Below are 22,439 nucleotides of genomic sequence, written 5' to 3'. Positions count from 1 at the left end.
AAGGGTTTTGGGGGTTGGTAAATTCAAACTATGGAAATCAGTTACATTTTAATCAACAGAAATATTTAGCCAGTGAAATCTATTAGGACTGGTTAAATGCTACCTATTTGTTAACAGTAACAATTGCTACTTAAAATAATTTAATAAAATCTACCCCATAATATTGTGATGTGTTGGAGGAGCAGCTGTGGGGAGTTTCCCAGCATGCATTGGGATGAACTAGTTGGGACAGTTGTTATGTGTTTAACAGTGTTCTGGGTTGATAAGAAGTGTTTATATATATATATATATATATATATATATATATATGTATATATATATATATATATATATATATATATATATATATATATATATATATATATATATATATATATATATATATGTAGCGCAGTTATGGTGTGTTTTACTGTTTTGAGTAGTTATTTTTTTGTTGAATGAATATTTCTGTTGAGTTGCATATTCTTGCACCATGAGCTAAGTTGCTCCTTTGTTTCATTATTCTCTGTAATGGTGTTACATACAGGTGAGGATAAAAATGAAATACAAGATTGAAGTCCTCATCTCATTCTTCACATACATGCTTCTCAGGGTTGGGGTTGAATGGTGAATACCTCCTGTGACTGGCAGCCTTTCAAGTAAAACCAGCCTTCCTTAAATAAGTAATGGTTAAACAGTTATACTGATTAGTTGTTAATAATAACAATTAAGTTAAGAGTGGGTGATACTGGGAATTTTGGTGTCAATCTGATACCAATACACACACACCTTAGTATCAATACTATCAATAATTAGATTGATACTCCCTGCCCTAAATTAAGTAGATGAACATATTCCTATTAACAATTGAGAGTTAATATTACTCACTTTTTCTGAGTAATTTGTTGTATAATCTATTAGGATATGAAAGGTGGATTTTACATAATTTCTTTTAGTGTGTTATAGCTGTTAAATTTAATCACATTTTACTCAAAATATGGGGTAAAATCTACTCAACCAAAATGAGTGCAAATTGTTACCTCACTTTTATTGAGTAGATTCTACAGGTTTATTTTTACAGTGTATATATACCCAATCTGCATCATCATAATCTTCGTCTGAATATCCAGAACTCCTCCCAGGTCTTCTACTAATGGACAGTGGGCACACAAACAAAACCATACACACATTTCAGCTCCACAAATCTCAGTCAGCCTCTTTAACTCTCAGTGGGCAGCTGCTGGAGCGGTTCAGCCCTTGTGTCTAAAGCCACCGAGCAACACCACACCAGTATGACCGTTACAGAGAACTTCTACTGCAGAAATATGGGATACGACAGCAGACAAAAAGAGCTTTAACACCCTGAGAGGGGGCTCACATTTCCAGGCAAACTCATTTATAAATGAAGTTCTGAATTATTCAGCTAGGCTTATGAAATTCTGTAAATGTAATAATGTAATTTTATGAGTTAAAATGCAATACAATGGTTTGGACCGAATCTTTTCACTTATAGTATCAAATTAAGGTACGGAAAATAACATGACAGAGCCAAATGTGGGTTGATTTTCCATTTGGTGATCCACCACATCGGTAGGGAAATCTTCAAACTAAATAAATAATGTAAGAAAAAAATAGGACCAATGGCCCTGTAGCTCACTGGCATGTTCTATTAAGAATCAATAATATGCTGAATTTGCGAGGTTGTCAGATTTTGCTGCTATGTTAGAGCCCTGTAGTCTTGATGCAGGAGATCAATCTCCCAATACATGACTTCCTACCAGTGGGAATATGGCCCGCTACACGAAAAGATGCATTTTTAATATTTGAAAAATTCTTCAAAAATTCAAAAAAATCTAAATTGCTTAAAACTGTGAGCAAAGTTTGTCAAAATTATCCCAAGGAAGCTACTTCCAAAATTTTAAATTAATCTGATCAGTAGTTTTGTCGGAGAAGATTTCTGAAGACATTGCTAACGAAGATAACAACATCGGACACAGTTCCTTCACAATAGCTCATGGCCTATCAGTCAGTGGGCTAAAGACTATGCTGAGTTGTAAAATTGTACATGTGTCATTTTTGAGTGTACTGTTTCTGCACTGTCAGAGGTTGATACATCAATATCAAGACCCAAACCTACTGTGACTCTGACAGTTTTTCACACAAAAAATGGCAAAAGTTAGCATATCTTAAATTTCAAAGTTTTAGCTCACATGACTTATTAACAAAATAATTTTATTTTTTATTTCTTAGAGTACTGGACCAGTTGAAGGACATTTGTTGCTAAAGTGCAAACCACTACTCGGGTAAATGATTTCTGTGGCTGAAACCATCTAACAGCCAGTCAGAGGAGGAGTAGGGGTCAGTCTTTGCAGAATACATTTGGAAAAACAATCAAGCTGGCAGTCTGCTGCTAGCTACCAAGAATTGGTTATTATGTGGTGATATTTACAAGGAATAAGTCAGTATGTATTATGTACAACTATTACATATATGGTTCATCCACCTGTTCATGAACCTAGCAAAGGATGTTCTTTGTAGCAAGACAGCCCAGAGTACTCATTCACACTATTACAATTCTTGCTCATTTCCAAATCAACACTTTTCACTATGATGCAGTAATTTAACAAATAAGCAAATTAAAAATAAAGATAAACCAAGAGCAAACAGGCTAACATTTGCTTTTTCTTAGAAAGGAAGTTTTCTTCCTATGACAGAAGGAACAAAGGGGCTGTTTTCTGGCTACATAATAGGTCTGAGCAGGTTGCACCAGACCAATGAGAGGCTGAGCTGAGCACCCAGCTGGCAAGAAAAGCAGATCCGTTTTCCCCCCTCCACCTCTTCTTCTTATCCTTTCATGCTTCTGTCCTCTCCTTTCTACCGCTCAGGGCCTGACTGTGAGCCTGCAGCTTCTGTGCGCCGGCTGAGGTAACTGAGGCTTTCACTGCCAACAACCGAGACTGAACGAGCCTTTTTAAGGGCTACACACACACACACCCCCACCCCCAGTGTGTAAAGGCGGTCATTGTGCCGTGCCGGACTACTGTAAGGTATGGGTTAGGGTTAGCTGGAGGTATCATTCACAAATTCTCTCAAAGCGTTTCTTAACCACCCTCTAACATCATTATTTCTCCATCGCTCCAAGCAAACATACACATTGAAATGCATCACATGGTGTGAAAAGACACAATCACACACACACACACACACACACACACACATACACACACACACAAAGAGCTCAGACAGGAAGACACGTACAGAGCTTCAGATCCTCTCTGACAGCCTTCTCACATGCTGGCTTTGCAGCTACTGACTGTCATCTCCACTGATCGCCCGCTTGTTACAGGATTTACATTTGCCGAGAAAATCCCCAGAGACAGACACACACTCAGACACACGAGTAATGATTCTTATTTTCTAGGAAGTAGGTGTGAGATTCACACCATTACATTAACAACAAATATATTCTGAAAGATACACAGAAACACACTGAGTAATACCCATAACATCATTAAATTGGATGGGCAAAGGTCCCTCGGGGATACCAAGCTCTCTTCACACCAACAGGGCTCAAACTGAGCCTGACCAATATAAGGAAAGTCTGCCATGTTTGATAGCACTGTTCAATACTGCAATGATATGAGTTGAGCTGAATAAACACACTGACCTCACAGTCACCTCCAAACTGACACCAATTAATCTGCCAGTAGCTGATGGCGAGGCAGGGCTGCCAAATGGTGTGAATGCATGACCCATGCATCCAGACCTCCGTCTGACAGATCAAATGTTCACATACTGAATGCATGGTGTATGCAAATAAAACTGTTTTTCTGGCGAACTGTTTTCAGCCAGGCTTTTGTTTGTTTTCTAAACAGTGATCATTGTCCATGTGCATGTTGCAGTGACAATGAAATATGAGATTATTCAAAGCCATTTCAAACTTCATTTCATATTTTAATATTAAATGATGGTTTATATAATCCTTACTACACTCTGTGATGTACTTGTAGTCAAAATCCTATGTGAAAAACATGAGAGAACAAGATGTCTTGACCTGAAAAACCATTCACACAGTACTAGGATGCCATGGACTCACACATCAGTGCTACCCATCTACATCTATATTCATGAATCAGAAACTTATTTCTCCTGTGAAGTGAAGAGAGAAATAACTCTGAGACCAAAGAACATGAAGGGACAGAGTTCAGGGTTGTGCCTGCCTAAAAATACAGTTGCTGGTGGGACCCAGCTGAGGGAGGTGGAGGGTGTGTACAATACAGCCATTGAAGCTTTGGTGTCTCCGCCTCAGAGACACAAACCCACAGGTATTCCCTGATTTAGAGACATGTTTCCCTTCAAATGAATCAGTGGCAAAAAAGGAAAGTAAGACTTGCCATTTTCAGTCCCCACCTTCCTACTGAAAGGTCCTTTTGTTCATTAAATTGACCTCAGTGTAAATTCCAACGGATAATGTGTGTGGGTTTTTTTAACAGTCACACTGAGGCCAGTGGACTTGTTGGTAACACTGCTGGATCAGCAGGAACAAAAGGTAAAACAGTTTAATTCCAGTTTGCCTTCAGTGATAGTTAGACAAATATGATATTTCATCTTCATCACTTCATAGCTCCATTTGGGTGCAAAAAAGTACCTAAAAGTACTCTTCTATATAGGCCTGACTATGACGTACCACCAATTATGAAATCAGTTAGTGTGTTTGGTATTTACTGGTGCAAACTGAAGCATGGTGATGTACAATATGCCAAATACACTTGTAATTCTGCACGACTGACCAAATACAATCTGTAACAGTGCTACAATCATGTTTGTTCAAAACAGGTCAAAATGAAAACATGGCAGCTGAAGATGTGGTTCACCATTTGAGACCAGATTCTCTGTTTGTGTCATGGTCCTAAAGGCCTGCTCGGTTCTGCTCAGCATGCAGACCTTTCATCTTGAAAACCACAAACATGAAATAAACTAAACACATCATGAAACAATTACTGAAGAGACAGACAAGAGGAGAGGACAGTGTAAACATTCCTCTGCTATAAGCCAGTCTGAGGATTGTCTCGACCTACACTATATGAATCTGTACAGTACATGATACCGCTGAAGGCAAAGCAGCCTCAAGGTATAAGAGTAAACATCGAGCACATATCTTTGTGTGTGAGTTTCTGTTACGCAACGGGAGAGTTCTTCCCATCTGTGCCTCTCTGCAGCCCCCGCATCCCTGACCAATGAAGCGAGAAACGACAGCTCTGCCTTGCACTCTGCCTCCTCAGTCTTCCTCACAACACCAACCCACTCACCATTATCATCGTCCGCCGCCCACCAAAACAACACTCGACTCAACCCATCTCACAATCCTCTCTGTTCTGCTCGGCAAAACCTATTCACCGAAGCCCAGAGTGATGCAATACTTATTATCATCCTGATCGTCACCTTTACTGTTAACGTCATGCCTGTCTGCCCTCAGCTTAACTGCAAATAGAAAACAGGACTGCTCTGCAGGGTGTCTAACTAACATTTCACTTATGCTCAAATTCCAGATTATCCCACAAAATGCATCACCGTCTGCAACACATCCCCCCATCCTCCATCTCCGACCCTGCTCTTCCGGCCTGCCTAACTCCCCGCAGGGCTCATTGTCGTGGAAAAGATGTTAAAACAAAGAGAGCAGACAGTGCAGAGATAATCCTAAACACAGCAGCTGGGGAATTAGCCATCGCTGGGTAGTGCACACTTTCTGTTTTCTCCCCTCGGTAGTCACAATCTTGAGTATTTTTACAGATAAGAATTTTGGCGTTGCCTAGAAGTGCTGGTGGCTTTTGCCTGTTATTTGTCATCAGGGAGGGAGGAGTAATTAAAAGGGCTGGTGTCTTTCACTTTCGCTGCAGATATGTCTGAAATGGTTTTCCGGACAGGACAGGATGCGTTCCTGTACTTTGTCGAGCGGATCCTGTCTGGAAAAACATTTTAGTTGATTCCACCAGGGCCACTGTGTCAGTGGTTCTATCAAATAAATGAATTATAGATGCACGTGGACCTGTTCTCTGTTCAAGTCAGTAAGCAGTATCAGGTTTCAGACAGTAATGCTACCCAGAATGATGACAGTAATGGCTTGAGTTCAGAATCACATGTCATAACTGCATAACATTAATGATATTAGGCTTGTATATAACTTAAATTACCTATTACTTTCCTCCTCTGATCTGATGAAGCATCTCTTTTCTTCCATTAACAAAAGACAGGGGTGAACACAGCATGAACTTGTGTGCTTTCCCGCTCTATCTTACACTGATCTGCTTTGTGCATTACGCCAACAGTCACTTTCTATGTCACTACCTCAGCCCATCTTTCCAGTTCATCCTGGCACAGGAGCATGCATCTGATGCCAGCATCCTGCTGCCTGTCTGGTCCAGCAGGGCGCCAGTCCCAAATCTGTTATAATACAGCGGGCGCTAAAACCACTACTCGCTTATACAGAAGAAAGTCATGGAGAGACAACAGTGCAACTACAGCTAACCACACCTTTGTAAACAACACTCCATGTCTTCAAATTATGTCAAATATTTGAACTACCCAAGCGGTGTTTAGTTTAATGTCTTGTGAGCTGGCACTGCCTCTACAATGGAAACTTCACTGAGGAATGACAGTAAATTCAGCCCTCCTAATGTGCCTCTCAAAGCTAGAATCCACTGCTATTGTGTATGAAACTGGCAGTCTGGTTACCCAATGCCCATGTGTTTGACTGCAGGCTGCACATCTATCTGTACACTGCTGTCCTATTACAGGTGCCATGGCTCGAAGGCTGCAATTTAGTGGTTATGGATACTGCAGTTAATAGTCTGGAGAGGTCACAGTGGATTCCTTTCGTCTTGGTCTGAGTTAAGAGCAGGACAAGAGAAGAAGCAGACAGACACCTGTAAGTAGAATTCCATACTCCGGGTTGTCTGAGAAAGGCTAGACCTGCAGTTTAAACCCAGACTGACCGCATTTATTGTTCATCCACCCGCCTGACATTCCAGGAATAAGCAGAGGTGGATCTTTCATCTGTCTCCCACACAAGGCCATCCAAAGGAAACACAATCTTGCACGTTTGCATATACACACAATTGCACAAACACCATTGATGACTAACATTCGGCTGCTTGGTGGTTTTCAGGAAAAAAAAAGCATAAATGTCAACATGATTCCCCACAGGGCGAGAACCTGTGGTGGTGTAAGCATCCAGAGGCTTTACTGAGGGACTAGTACAACACTGTATAAATATTCACGAGAAAGTTCTGAGTTCAGTCTTATTTTAAAGTATTTATTAAAAGCTAAAGTAGTAATTGTGCTGTAAAATGGTCCTTGTTAGTCTTTTCCCATTATATATGATGTTGTTAACGTCTTTGTTGCGTTTTTCTGTTGTGGAGCTCATTTAACTCAGTACATATATAATGTCGGATAGTTAAATCTACAGCAGTACATCATATTCGGTTAGATCATAGTATGTCTGCAGCTTCACTGTCCTATGAGAATCATCTAGGCCTTAAGAGTCAACTTTTCATTAGCTCAGAAAAATCGGTCTGGTTCAGCTTTGTGGCAATGTGTTTTCCAGCAAGTCCAAGTGAGTTTTTTTTTTTTTTTTGAAGAGTTATTAATCTTTCAAAGTAGGGGAATTTCCTCAAATCATACAGGAAAATTTCCTCCTTCAGTTTATCATAAGCATTCAAAATCAACACATTAGATGATATGGGGTTTAAACTGGAGAGGAAGAGGATGGAAAACTAATCTGAAAAGCAACTTAAGCTGCAGCGGTGTAAAAAGCAAAATGTTTGACTCTGAGATGTAGTAGAGTAGAAGTATAAAGTAGCAGAAAGAGGAAATGAACAAAGTATGCACACTGGTTAAATAACAGTAATTTAGTCAAACTTTCATTCATTTTTTCTTCCTCACTGAACACTGCAGCTTTCTGCAGCTTTCTGTGTGGGTTCAGAAGTGCCCTTTCCACCCCAGCCCACCTGCACTCCACAACAACAAAGATTAGAGGCAGCAGCCACTACTCACCTAGGTGGTCTCCATGGAAACTGTTGTCATGCGATGTTCTACCATGCGGCATGAGGTCATGATGGGAAGCAGGCGGCCAGATTTGCCCAGTCTTGCGAACGCTGACAATGGTGGCCTCAGACATGACCACATGGCCTCCCTGTTGCCGGTGGTGACGCTTCTGGGACTGTGGCGTAGGGGGGCTGCTGCTGTCGAAGGAGTGCTGAGAGTTCTGGGAGTTCTGGGACGGCGAGCGACTCTTCTCCCTGAAGGGCCGACGAAAGGCTGTGGTGGGGCTGGGGGAGACGTGGCTGGACTGGCCCGAGGAGAAGTCTTCCTCGCTGGACGTCAGGTTCTCGTTGGAGCTGCAGTCTGGTGTGTAGCCGCCGCCTCCGCCAACGTCCTCGAAGCTCCCTGGAGAATACGAACGGCGTGGCCAGGTGAGGAGGTGGTCATCTCCCCCGCTGTGGTCTCTCATTGTGACTCCACTACTACCTCCACTCCCTCTACCATCTCCACCGCCACCTTCACCCATCATCACCCCACCAACATACACACTAGAGTAGGCCTGGAACTCTGAGGGCTGCCAAGGAGGGGGTGGAGGTTTGCCCCCATTAGCCCTCCCTGAATGTCTCTGGTTTGGCTCTCCATCTTCATACTCAGCATCGTAACCACATGTGCTCTCCGTGGACCGCCCTCTGTATACTGGCCTGGCACGGAGCTCCCCAGCAACTGTCGCCAGGTTACCCGGAAGGGAGTGCAGGGATCTCTTTCGCTCCATCTGCATGGCCTGGCTGCCCAAGGTGCTGATCTTGTCTGAAACCTCTCGCTCGTTGACCCTGACCAGCCCCCTGTCATGGTGGAACTCCATGTTGGTGTAGAACGGTGGCGGAGGTGGTGGCGGCTGCTTCTCCTGGCCTTTAGCTACATCACCTGCAGAGTGAGAGTTGGCCCGTTTGATCCTCTCAAAGTTGGATCTAAGTGCTGCCACGCCAAGTCCCATCCCCATCTTGTCTTTCGGGTCAGAGGGCAGCTCCTTTTCTGGAGGGGGGAGCGTTGGTCGGCGGGGAGACACTGAGATACCACCTCTCTGCTTGGATGGAGAAAGACCATCCAAGTTGTCACAGGATGTGGACTCGGCCTGCGGGGGCACGTCAAAGGCAGACTCCAGTCCATCTCCATGCGAGGCTGACTTTCTTGCAGGTGGGGGCCGAGGTTTGGTCCTTCCAGTTCCATCCCCAAGAGGCTGGAATCTGCTTCTATCTCCAGGACCTCCACCACCACTGAACCCACCTCCTCCTACTCCTACCCCCACAATGCCAGTTTCCTGTACATGTGGCTGCTGGGATAGAGACTCTGCACCCTGGGAAGTAGCCGGGTCCATCCCCTCATTCAGGGGGGTCTTCCTGAAGCCCCACCTCTGCTTGTCGTAGCTCTTCCTCTCTTTGGCCAGGAGAGTCTGCAGGTAGATCATACGGAAGCGCTCCTTGTTCACCTCCTGCTCCAGACGCCGGATGGACGCTTTGCACTTCTCCAGCTCCTGCTCGATGCCCCCCACGGACCTCAGTTCCATCTTGGGGGGATCAGACTCCGGGAACTGCGCTTTCCACGCCTCAATGAATCCCACCGGCTCCACCATATTGTGCGTAATTTATTTCTGTGACCGACCCTGGTTCACACACAGACAGAATGATGCCAAGGGCGCACAGTTGGTCCCTTTTTTTTTTTTTTTTTTTAGTCCGGTTACCACTAAAATCCACACCGCAAACGTCCGGTTACAGTTAGAAAGCAGTGGCAGTGGTTATAACAGGCCTTTTTGGTAACCCTTTCAGAAACATAGAGTCTAATTGCTGACACTTGTCGGTTGCGCAGTCGCAACAATACATCCCATTCTCAACAAGAGAAACCGGCTGCTGCTCACTCACATTAACAGATGGGATTGCAAAAGGTCCAAAAAGATAGAAAACACTATAACAGACCTGGTTTTTCTCATGCATTATTCCAGGAAAGGCCACTTATAGAATAAATACTATGTAATAATAATTTTAAAAAAATCTCAGCCTCCATAAAATGACAATCCCAAGGAGAAAAATAAGAAACTGATGATAAAATCTTTCTCGTCTTACCCACTGTCTGTGTCTACACATCCATGTTATCTGCAATAGCTGGTCCATTCACTTTTGCCCATTCATAGGACAGTAATCCCAGGTGCTGCTGCTGCTTCAGACCAAGCGTCTTTGTACCAGCAGCGCTCAAGGAGAATGGATAAAAAGCGCAAAACACGAAAGACGACAACATCTGAGTTTCTCCCACGAGCTGATGGTGCGTTAAGATCCAGGATGGATTCATTAGTCGGTCCGTTATCCCATTTTTTCCCACTACATGTCAGAGGTATTGAGGGTTTTTTCCTAATTTTCCAGATTTATCCCGTTTCTTCGGCCGCGATGGTGCTGCTGTGTGCGCTCCCATCTCAGGCCAGCAACACTGGAGAGAATGGGAGGGACCAGAGTGACAGGGATCCGGCTGGTTAAAGAGACAGAGCAGCCTCACACACACACACACACACACACACACACACACACCTCAGATCTGTCACAGTCTGAGCTGAGGGAACGGAACCCACACGGACTGGACACCAAAAGAAATATGGATATGTTGTGACACAGCAGCCCAACTGAAATACACGGAGTAAAAACTTGGCCCAGTTGATTTAAAAACGTAAACATCCTTCTCTTCATCCAGGCACGTGTTCTCAAAAATCATCTGGCTTCCACTACTTCCACTTTTTCCCAGTATTTTCCCAATTATTTGTTTTTATTTTTTATTACTAAAGATCATTTTCGCAAATTATTTCTTTAGCATTGTAAAAAATAAATAAATAAATAAATAAAAATGAGCAGCCCTACCGGTCAGACAGGTGTTACACATATCACTTGTATGTGCAGATGGATGTTAAGCCCAACGCTGACACCCAATGGACAAATAGCGCATTACAGTTATTTCAGTGTCAGTGTGACGTCATGGATCCAGTTTACAGGCAGCAGCAGCTCCGTGTTCTAAAAATTTCATGTACATGCCAGCAAATTTGCCAATCAGAAACCCAGCTTTGTGGTCTTTAAATCTTACTTAAAATCCTACCTAGACACACTTAACTTTTGCACTAACCCTAAAGCTGTGAAGACTAAAGCCTTATGTAACGAATTTAAGTTGTAATTTTATTATTATTATTATTATTATTATTATTATTATTATTATTATTATTATTATTTTCTCTTCTTGTTTATTCCTTTACTTTTATTTATTTAATTTACTTACCTATATATGTATCTATATTTAATTTCTTCCTGTCTCACCTCAAGCATTATGTTTTCTCCTTGCCATGTTCTGTTCTACTGGTATATGGTATTATGTAAATAAAGTATGAAGAAAAAAAAAAAAAAAGATTTGTGTTATAACCCTGCTAAACTGTCTGTAGAGGCTACTGTTGATAAAATATGCTGCTTGGTAAAGTCATGGGCAAGTAGAAAACACTTTTTTTTTCACTAACAATTAGTAGAGATAATACTATGGATGAATATATCGGCAAGAATATGGAAATATGATATGCAACATCTTACAATACTTTATGTAAACTGTCATAATATAAAGCATGGGTTCAGGTTTTGTTTTTCCACATTTAGAGAAATGTACCTAATTTTCTGCAGTCTGGTGTATTTTCACATATTATTTTCTGCATGTATTAGTTTATGGCAAAAATGTTTATTAATGTAAAGCACTGGGTCGTGTACTGTTTCAGCTCAAAGCACAAAATATGACTTTGGTTTCTTCTTGATACCAACACCTATAAACATACATCATCAGCATATAATCTATATTTATAAACTACTGACCATGACAAACTATGAATCTGAAATATTTTTCACGATGAAAATACATCACAAGACTAAATAACTGGCTGAGTGTAATGCTATGTTTATCACCTGCTTATTATTAACCCTTTCATGCATGGTGGTCACTACAGTGGACAGTTAGTTTACAGCTGTTCTCTTGTATATTCATCGGTTTTGTTGTTTTAGTTCCATATCAGCCAACACAGTGGACGCTTATCCCATACACTGACTTTCAGACTGTTACTGAAACTTTGCTGTTTTTGATCAACCTGATCTGGAGAAACATGTTTGAGTGTAAATCAATTGTCATTTGTTAGACAAAATCAGTGTTTTTTTTTTTCCATTTTATCTCCATGAAGTGAGTAATAACTAGCATTAGAATATGTTAAAATGTGAGAAAACATCAGATTAGCAGCATTAAAAATGTTATTATTTCATTGTTTTAATATTTTCTGATATTGGGTTCTAAATGTTCCTTTACTTCAAAAATTAAATGCGTGGACATTTTTGTAACTCCATAAACAAAAAAACAAAAACAAAACTTGATTGCATTGTTTTTTCATGTCTAAGGAGGAATAAAAACACTCAAGAAAAAAAATCTTGACTAAAGTTCTCATAATTCATGCATGAAAGGGTTAACTTGCACCTAAAAATGTGGATATGTATGTGTGATTTTTTTTTTTTTTTTTTTTTTTTTTATTTTAGCAGCAAAGATCTATGAATATTGTGAATGGTTTTAGTGTTGCATTACGTAAACTGTTTCAAAACTAACTAAAAACAACACAAATCTATACTTTTGTATCAAGAACAGACCACCAAATGTCTCAAATCTGTACAAATGTAAAAATTGATCATGTTTTTGTGAATTAATAGTCATTTTAAGTGTATCAGTATGTTCTTACATCCCTTGATAAATGACGGTAAAAATATACAGAATAGCTGAGTTCAAGCTGCAGGTAAAAATGGCAAAAAGTCGCTCACATGTGTTATTTTTTAAAATCTTGTCAGTTCTGATCTGGACCACTTGGCCTGTGTTCCCACTGTCAGCCTGTAGTGTTCAGTTCTGATTTACTGCTCAGATCTTGTTTGTTTGCTCAGTATCAGATTCCAGCGTGGACAGGTCATAGAAGTCCACGCAAAATACTGATTTATAAGTAAATGTTAATTGCATGCATCCAATACCTTATTTTTAAACTGAAATATGTGTTATTAGTATTCATTGCACAGTAAAACAGTCCCTGTCAGCATTTCTTTAACTTGTGACTCCGTTCAGTGCTGAGTTGTGATAAATCTCAATTTAAAGTGACACAAGTCACATTAACTCTGATCAGACTGTTCAAACTGAGGTCACATTGAATAAAAGATCAGACCTGTGTGTGATTTGGAAGTGGTCCAGGTCAAATAAGGTTCCGTGTGATTGGTCCTGTTCATTCTGTCATGATAAAAACAGATCTGACTCCTTTATGAACAAAAAGGTCAGATTTTGGGCCAATTGAACCTGCAGTATCAATGTAGTCTTTCAAATCAGACAGATCTAGACCTTTGTAATGTGATCACCATTTGTATTTATTCTCTTTTGATTTATGGCACTCCAGATTGAGATTTGACACAACTCTGCACTGGGGGAGACACTAAAATCCTTCCAAGTGCATATAAGTTCCACCTTGGACGTTTACAGCAGTAAAATGCAACATACTACAGTGGCCCTGAAGGGCAAACCACAATGACAAATCGCAAAATACACAAGAATAAGAAAGGCACAGAAGGAAAACACACAAAAAAAGAAAATCACACAAAAAAAAAAAACAAAAGAAAAAGAAAATCACACAAGAAAAAAAAAACAAGAAAATCACTCAAACAAGAAAAAAAGAAAATCATGCAAACCAGAAAAAAACACAAGAAAAAGAAAATCACTCAAAAAAAGAAAAAAAAAAAAGAAAACCACACCAAAAATGCCACAAGAAAATCACACAAACAAGACAAAAAAACACAAGAAAAAGAAAAATCACACAAAGAACAAAACCACAAGAAAAAGTAAATCACACAAACAAGAAAAAAAAAAAACACAAGAAAAAGAAAATCACGCAAACAAGAAAAAGGTCCTACTGCATAAGTATACCCTGCATCAAAATAATCCCTGATAATTTCTCCAGCAGTAACCATATTCAAATATAAACTTCCAGTTTTCCCACCTGTCAGAAAGACAGTCCAATCAGCATCCAGATCCTGATCACAACAGGTACCATCTTTTTCCAGTAGGACCTTTTTCTTGTTTGTGATTTGTTTTTTTTTTTCTTGTTTGCATGATTTTCTTTTTCTTGTGTTTTTATTCTTATGTGCCTTTCTTTTTCTTGTGTGCTTTGTGATTTGTCATCATGGTTTGCCCATCAGTACCACCGTAACGTACACATTAATCCATTAGTAAAATAAATACAAAAGCATCATATTTATATGTAGTAAAACAGCTACAGGCACTACTAGATAATAATTGGTAGAATGTTCACCCATCATGTATTATTTTTACTGAAGGAAATAAAATCAATGCTTCTAACACCACCGGTTCAGTACTGTGACAATTCACTAAATCACACTAAACCTGGCATTAGCCCCATTTTGAAGAAAATAATGTAAACAACCACTTCATTTAGCCAGTGAAATAAAGTGAGGGGGAAAAAAAAAAGACAGTTCAAATACTATATTGTTTTATTTACCTGAAACCACATCCTCAGTAATGCACATACAATCATTATTCTTCTTCAATAATGATCCCCTCATTTGACATATCTCTATTGTTCTTTGATCAGGTCACGGAGTGGACAAGCACAGGCCCCCTCACATTAGATCACAGTTTTACAGCAGTTGATAAAGATACATGATGATATTATTAATGCAGAGGCAATAAGAAAACAGAAAAACTATGTCGTATTGCAGGATACCAATGAATCAAAGTGTCAGTCTGTTGTCCTGATCACAGAGGACTAATTCATCAGATAGAAATGGATCAGTGATCGGCCTTTGTAGTTACCAAAGGGGAAAGAATTGGCTTAAAAAAATAGTAGAGCACAGTCAAGTTCAGCATGAGTCATTTCTCTATATCTAATATTGTGCAAATTACCCAAACCGTTACAGTAAAAACAGTGATTTCCCAATATTTATGATATATCCATCTTAAAATCATCTTAATATGTAATTTGAGTATTATACATTATAATCTATAAATACAAATTGCAAAGCCTACATACAGCTGAAACGCATGCATGAGTGTACCTTACACTGATGTACAGCTAAGACCATCAACCCAGTGTTTCAAGATTTTCTACGCAGCAAGCTACCATGGAAGTCAGAAACATGTTCTTCATGCAAGAAGGAGGGTGTCGAGAGCTTCCCTGCACACAAAACTGGAATAGTGTCATATAGATATAGCATCTGCACACAGAGGTATAAGTGTGTAAAAGTGTGTGGTTGTGTTGTATGGTTCACGGGCTGCAATGGTAGCCATGCTCCTGGCCCCGCCCACTTTTAAGTATACCCTCATGTTTTTGGTCTTATTACTATGAAAACGTGTCCTTTTTTTTTCCACCATTTTTTTTTTTTTTATACTGTGCAAGGGTACACACACTGCTGGTCGTCAAGTCATCTGAGGAGTGTGAAGCTGAAGAAGAGTGGGCGCACATGCTGGACAGTAAGTTGACAATTCCAGCCTCTGAGCCCACTCTTAAAGTTTGTGAAGTATTTATGAGAGCCAACCTGAAAGAAAGGGACAATGTGTTAGTCTGGAGTACCACCAAAATAACTAACAAACATACAGTTACAGGTTTTTATATGATGGAACCATGATGTGCTTTGTGAAAATAAGCAAGTGTAAGAGGTGAAAAGTTCAGCACACAGGGGTGGCATGTGGTCGACATTCAATCATTTCTTCACATTAAAATGTATATTTAACAAATATTTGACCAACTGCTTTTAACACCAAATAGATTAATAGCAAATCATTGAATGGTTGCAAATAACATCAATCATAGCAGTTTAACCCATAAAGACCCAAAAAGCCACTGGTGACTGCTGATCCACTAATCCTATCAATACATGTAAATAATCAATGTAAAATACAGTTTGTCATCTTTTCATGGTCATCAGATATGACCCATTTGGACGTTCAGAGGCTCCGTAGTGAACGTGGAAACACCGTCATCTTCTATAACACAGGTGTCAAACATGCAGCCCGGGGGCCAAATCCGGCCCACCAAAGGGTACAGTCCGGCCCTTGGGATGAATTTATGAAATGCAAACATTACGCTAAGATATTAACAACACTTTTAGTTCAGGTTCCACATTCAGACCAATTCAATCTCAAGTGGGCAGGATTCAGTCAAATACGAACATAAGCTCCACATTTTTCTCTTTGTAAATGTAAATATTTTCATGATTTTGCACTAAAACAAAGTATGATTTCGCAAAAATGTGAATAACCTGAACAAATATGAACAACCTGAAATGTTTTAAGAGAAGTAAGTACAATTTTAACAAGATTCTGCATGTTACTAAATGTTTTGTGTATTTGTAGATCCACTGTGATCTGTAAGTTATAATGTACATGTGGAAAGGACAAACTGAGGCAGAATATTGTTAAAATTACTCTAATTTTTTCAGTTTGTTCATGTTATTCACATCTTTTGAAAGGATAGTTTGTAGATGTAAACCTTTTCATAATGTAAATTTACTTTTTTTGCTCTAAAACAGAGGAAATTTTGGAGTTTACATTATTTCTATATTATTATGTTATTATTTTACTGGTTCGGCCCACTTCAGATCAGATTTAGCTGAATGTGGCCCCTGAACTAAAATGAGTTTGACACTCCTTTTCTACGACATTGATTCACTAGTAAAACCCATGGAGTTGGATCAATGACAGTGGATGGAAACACTTGTTTTATGTTCAGATATTGCTACATTTGTTGAAAAAGTAACTTTTTCTTCAGTTTTCTCTGTTTCTGATTAAATAACCTTTGAATTTACTCTGAGCTTTAATGAACATCAACATGATCAGCTGATTAAATATAGGAAAATACCTCATTTACACTGAAAAAAATGGTAAATACAGGGGATATTATGTAAATTGTTATAAACCACTTAAAAAAGGTTAAATAGAGAGAAAAAAATTATTTGGGAACTGCCTCCAAAATAACACTGGGTCTTTATGGGTTAAATCACATATCGTAATGGTATTTTCTAATACACATTCTACATTTCACATTTGTCAAGTCTAACAAATGCAGGGTTCAAAGTTTTTTTTTTTCCACACTTCCTCAAAATCAAATCTTTTTTGCCCCTATACAAACTGATTTATTATCAATTTTTAATTAACAAGAAAAACTGAAGTTAATTGTGTTTAATCTTCAGGCAAGAATACTTCTCACCTTCAAATATTTTCTCTACTTAAGTGTTTGTACAATGAATATATATTTTTCTTACACCTTTTACTTTCTGCATTTTAATACATGTTTATACTGTGTAGCTAGCTTTTGGGAGGAGAAAAAAAAACTTGAGAATTTGAGGGGAATTAATTTATTTTGCATCATTATGCAATATTGATGGTGTGAAAGTTTCGACAAAAACAAAATTAAAACATTTATGGTCTCTGATTTTTTTGATTTACTTCCTATATAGACTTGAAATACGAAAACAATGTAAGACAGGATAAGGCAAAAGGGGGCTACGTTTTAATTAATTTCACAGCCTGTACTTTCTACATCATTTGTACTTGGCTACAGTAGTATTTGTACTGTTTTTTTATTCATGTATTTGTGCTTCTGTTGGTGTTTAGTGGATTTTTGTCACCTGTCAGCTCCTTTATTCCCACATGCCTGACCTGAATTTCTACATTTAGTGGCATTGATGTGGCTTCATTTGCCCTGGGAAATCCTTGAGCCCTGACATGATTTCAAATGTGCCGATTTGGGAGGATTACAATATTATTTAAAACTATGCTTTTAATGTAGGTAAACAATGAGGTCGAGAAGACTAGTTGTGCTTTAGAGATAACTAATGATGTGCCTCTGAGATTACATGTGCGACATCTTTCATGCTTTAATACGATGAACTGGAAAACAAATGACTGAAGTGCTGGTTAGCTGATGTTTTCAATGCATATTTCACACTTTGACCCAAGACTGTATCTTATAAACTACAGCCAACCAGCATTTTTTACTTAATTTTAGTTATTAGTGACTCAATCTTGATACAGGGTTCCTACAGCTTTCTACAACTTAAATTTAAGACCTTTTTAAGACTACTTGGAACAGAATTTAATGCCCATTTCACAGAAATACTGGCAAAAATTTGTGACGCCTAGAATTTAGGAAAAGGTATTTCTTTATTCCAACACCTGGGCTGAAAAGTTAGCAATAATTGGTTCCTAATTTCAATATAAATTGTTGTGTGGAACAGAGTAGACTAGCGGTACTTTCTTTGCATCTTGGACATTTCCCAGACACATTTAAAAACAATTCAGCAAACAAATTTATGGCAACATAACTTAAGACCCACCATATCAAATGTAATACATTTTAAAGACTTTTTTTAAGGTATTAAATGCAGATTTGTAAATTCAAGACTTAAGACTTTTTAAGAGCCTGCAGGAACCCTCTTGGTAAAATTTCACTACTTTTATTCTGGAGGTATTTTTACAAATCAATGTAATACAATGGTTTTAAAAAATGTGGGGTTTTAATAGTTTTCTAGGCTGCATGGGAATGCGTTCTTATTGCTTTTTTTGGTAAGCGGCCCAAATCCTATTGGCATAACATTAACCATTACATAAAATGTAGATATAAGAAACACAGAAAGAATGATTGATGGGAAATTTCTGATCTATGAAATAATTGCCAAAAAACCCCTCCTCATTCATTTGACTCTAGTATGTTTACACAATATTTAGCAGAGTGTAAAACGGAGATGAATACTCACTCTACTGGCAGGGGAGCCAATGGAAGGCATTGAGGAAGAAAAGCACACAGTTGCTGTTAAGTGGAACACAAACACACAGTGCAAACAAACCCAGGCTCAAAAAACATGCTTTAGAGGGCATTTTCACACAAAGATTTTCATAAAAAATTATGCTTATATGGTCAAATGTTAGTGTAGTTGACTGTATGGGATCTAATCCAACATGTACACGCTACAACAAAATATGGTCTACCCAACTATAGTACTCTAAGTATTAAAAAGTAGAATGTACACACGATCTGTTTGACTGGATCAGTCATGTTGTGCCAAAAAACTGAAGCATTCATATGTCTGAAATGGTTTGTATTCAAGTATATGCACATATACAAAAACACTGGATATAGTTAATGTTGATAACCACTGGCCTCAATCATTAAATAAAGACAGAAAACACTTTGATTCAAAGGGTTCATGAGTGTATTTTTTTTAAGTAAAAAAAAAACATCATTTTTAATCTTAATTGTAATCCAAGTTCATTTGGAATATTGGCTGTATTAGTATCTTTTCAGAAAATCAGTTTTATTGTCCTTTGAATCAAACGCCATGGAGATGATCATGAGCAGACTTCATCCCCAACCCGTTCTGTCTCCAAAGCAAAACACAAATAAAGTTAATGAATGAATGTCAAGAATCAATACAAACAAAATATATATATATATATATCCTTAAAAATGTTAGAGGGAAGAAAGATTTTGTTCTGTTTTCTGCACAAGTTACTAGGGGCACACCTCAGATGTTATGCTTTAGCGAGACTGCTGACTGTAAAAAGTCAGGAGGAGAAGCATCTAGAGATGAGCAAAAAATCTTGTATCATATTGAGGTAGCTGTGCTCTGCCCAGTGCAGAAAAACTGGCTTTTTTTTTCAAATTAGGAGTAAAAAACATCCATGAACTTACTTTACACTCTAACATGGGGGCATAGACACAATTAAATTAGGAATGAGAAACCACAGTTCATGCTTGGTCACAGGACATGCGGCTTTTGTTTTTCAGATTTTTTTCGTCTTTTGTTTAAGCGGAGCATTCAAAACGTTCACTCCCAAACCTTTCCCCGTCCTCGTCTGCCACACTTGTCGTGCTTGTCCTCTCTGAAAGAGTTCTGAGTTTGTACTGAAGACACAATGGTAAACATTACAAAATAAATCAAGGCGGTATGTCTAAGCCACGCTGGTCAAACAATTTACAAAGCCATAAAAAAAGTTGCATAAAATAGTGTTCAGTCTCTTTACAGATCAATGGAATTCTGATATCTAGATCTTTTCATAAGGAGGCAAACCAAACAAAACGATATGGTGTCACTGTAGTGAATTGAGACTAATGATATCACCAAAATTATTAAAAATATAAACCTTAAAGGCAATATTAAAATGAAAAAAAAAAAAAAAATCTGGCAACATTATTTTTCTTTCATACCAGCAGTAAAGTCCACGGCTCGGGGAGTGATGGTCTTCTAACACTCACATTTAAAGCCTCACCCACTCAAATCCTGTCCTAACTCAAAACAAGCGACTTCTTAATGTTAACATTTAATATTATTTGTTATGTTTAACGTGTTAAAGTTGGTCCTTCTCGTACACACGGTAGGCACGCACAAGCATACACACTAAACCTACAAACTCACACACACTAGCTATGCACATGTAGGAAGGCAGAGAGGGAATAGGGGGAGAAAAGAGGAAGTGATGATGGCAGCGGTGGTGGTGGTGGTGGTGGGGAAAGGAAAATGGAAAAGTCGAGGTTGTGCTCAAGTCAGTCAGGACCAGAACATGTCGGCCATGTTAGTGTCGGAGCTGTAGATCCAGAGGACCAAGGGGAGAGAAATGGCCACGAAGGGCCAGGAGATTCCCTCCATACATGCAGACAGGAAGCAGCCTTTGGTGCTGGCAGGTTTCTCCAGGTCTTTACCAGGCTCCAGGTAATTTCTGGCTGCAAATTTGAGCATCTCATCCAGTAAAATGACTGGCAGGGAGATCTTGAGCACCATCAGCCACTGTGTCAGATTCAGAGGAGTGATCTGGAAGATGATCTGAAAAACAGAAGAATGCAAGATTTTAAGAAACTTCCTTGTTCTGCCTACAATCATACAAGTCAATGAATAACCTGGAAACAGTTTAGAAGATCTTAAGTCAAAGTGCTGGCTAAAGGTATTAGCCTACTGTGTCTCAAACCAAATCTCAAACCGCCAATAGCAGTTTTATCAATTTAAAAATAAATGCAAGATGTATAACTGCAGTCTTCACATGTTTGATGTTTATTCTGAAACCACATATCGAAATATTAGTTGATGCCAATATTTCCTGATTGTAAACACAAGAAACCTAGTTACATATCAAAGAAAAGAAAGCAGGGCAGGAAAGAAAAGCTCGCTTTTAAGAGCATTATTAAAGACAGCTGCATCAGCTGTATATGCACTTAAGCACTTTAACCCTGCACCCCAAAGGGGAGGCAAGGGGTATTGTTTTTGGTTCTGTTTGTTTCTTTGTCTGTTAACACTCTAGCAGCAAAATTATTGGTTGAATTCATACCAAATTGGCTTTATAGATTGCCAGGGACCCAGAATAGATATGGTTACATTTTGGGAAAAGAAGGTCAAAGTTAAAATTTTTTTATGAATTTTTTTAAAACCTTTTTTCTCCCATCTATATTATAAAAGCCAAGTGACCTCTGTGCGTGCATGTATGTGTATCAGCTCTATAACTGATAAAGTAAACAAAACTAGCCTGTGCCTTTTGGAGTACTAACGCATTTTGGGTCAAGGATCACAGAGGCGAAAAATGCATACCGATACAACCGATACTTTTGGAGTTATTACTCCTTAAAATTATAATGGGTTTACAGGCGGCCTGCGGACAAGTCCATTCACAGCAGCAAATGGGGGTAGGGGGCTAAATCCAGATCAACAGAACCGCCAGGACACGACGGGAGAACCGGGTCTGCCTGTGATGACATACCAACAAGGTCGGCCTGGTTCTTACTGTGGCCTGTTCCACAATGTCAGTCCCTGGTTAGACTTGGCCTGTTAACGTTTGCCACCTCCATGTGCAGTCCAGTGTAAAAGTCTCTGGTCCACATCGATGTCAAAACAAAACAAAATGAGGGCCATTCTATTTCTTCCTAATCTGTGTGTTACACCAGTAAGATTAGTCAAGTCATCAAGTAATGTGAATGTAATGAAGTCATACAGTAAAGATATAAAGCCCTTTCAAACAAATATATATGGTAACTATAAATGTCATTCTTATCTGTTACTTCTGATTTCAATACAAAACAAAATGAGGGCCATTACATTTTTTTCTTAATTTGTGTATTACACCAGTAAGCTTAGCTCAACTAGAACCCATGGATTCCCACAGGTCAATGCGCTAGTTTACTTATAATGAGCGATATTTCACATCCATAAAAGCATAAATTTTGTTTCAATTTACTTCAAACTTGACACATATATGGAGGCAATTCATATGCCGACGTCAGCACATGCATTGACATGATGACAGCTGGATTGATACCAAAATAAGATAAAATACGTGTGAGGGGC

The 22,439-nt window shown here is 39.0% G+C and overlaps 2 protein-coding genes across 4 annotated transcripts in view; both read right to left on the bottom strand.

Moving 5' to 3' along the window:
• LOC115429887 (breakpoint cluster region protein-like) overlaps positions 1-10,478 on the bottom strand; it is a 138,111-nt gene extending 127,633 nt beyond the window's left edge. The window contains exons 1-2 of one of the 2 annotated variants that reach the window (XM_030149685.1): positions 10,137-10,478; positions 8,032-9,678 (exon numbers count right to left, since the gene is read on the bottom strand). In XM_030149685.1, the coding sequence (XP_030005545.1) occupies positions 8,032-9,649 (1,618 nt within the window). In that variant the 5' untranslated portion in view covers positions 9,650-9,678; positions 10,137-10,478. Of the gene's footprint in view, positions 1-8,031; positions 9,679-10,136 lie in introns of those variants that run through there. The other variant, XM_030149684.1, reaches the window with a different exon arrangement.
• A 4,107-nt stretch (positions 10,479-14,585) lies between these two features.
• The window catches only part of atp2a2b (ATPase sarcoplasmic/endoplasmic reticulum Ca2+ transporting 2b), a 29,115-nt gene continuing 21,261 nt past the window's right edge, over positions 14,586-22,439 (bottom strand). The window contains exons 23-24 of one of the 2 annotated variants that reach the window (XM_030149063.1): positions 18,867-20,930; positions 14,586-15,647 (exon numbers count right to left, since the gene is read on the bottom strand). In XM_030149063.1, coding sequence (XP_030004923.1) covers positions 20,658-20,930 — 273 coding nt within the window. In that variant the 3' untranslated portion in view covers positions 14,586-15,647; positions 18,867-20,657. The remainder of the gene's footprint in view (positions 15,648-18,866; positions 20,931-22,439) is intronic. The other variant, XM_030149064.1, reaches the window with a different exon arrangement.

Source organism: Sphaeramia orbicularis, chromosome 12 (genome assembly GCF_902148855.1).
Source record: "Sphaeramia orbicularis chromosome 12, fSphaOr1.1, whole genome shotgun sequence".
NCBI classification, from domain to species: domain Eukaryota; kingdom Metazoa; phylum Chordata; class Actinopteri; order Kurtiformes; family Apogonidae; genus Sphaeramia; species Sphaeramia orbicularis.
Note: the sequence above shows the minus strand (reverse complement) of the source record. Positions and strands in the feature narration are given on the sequence as shown.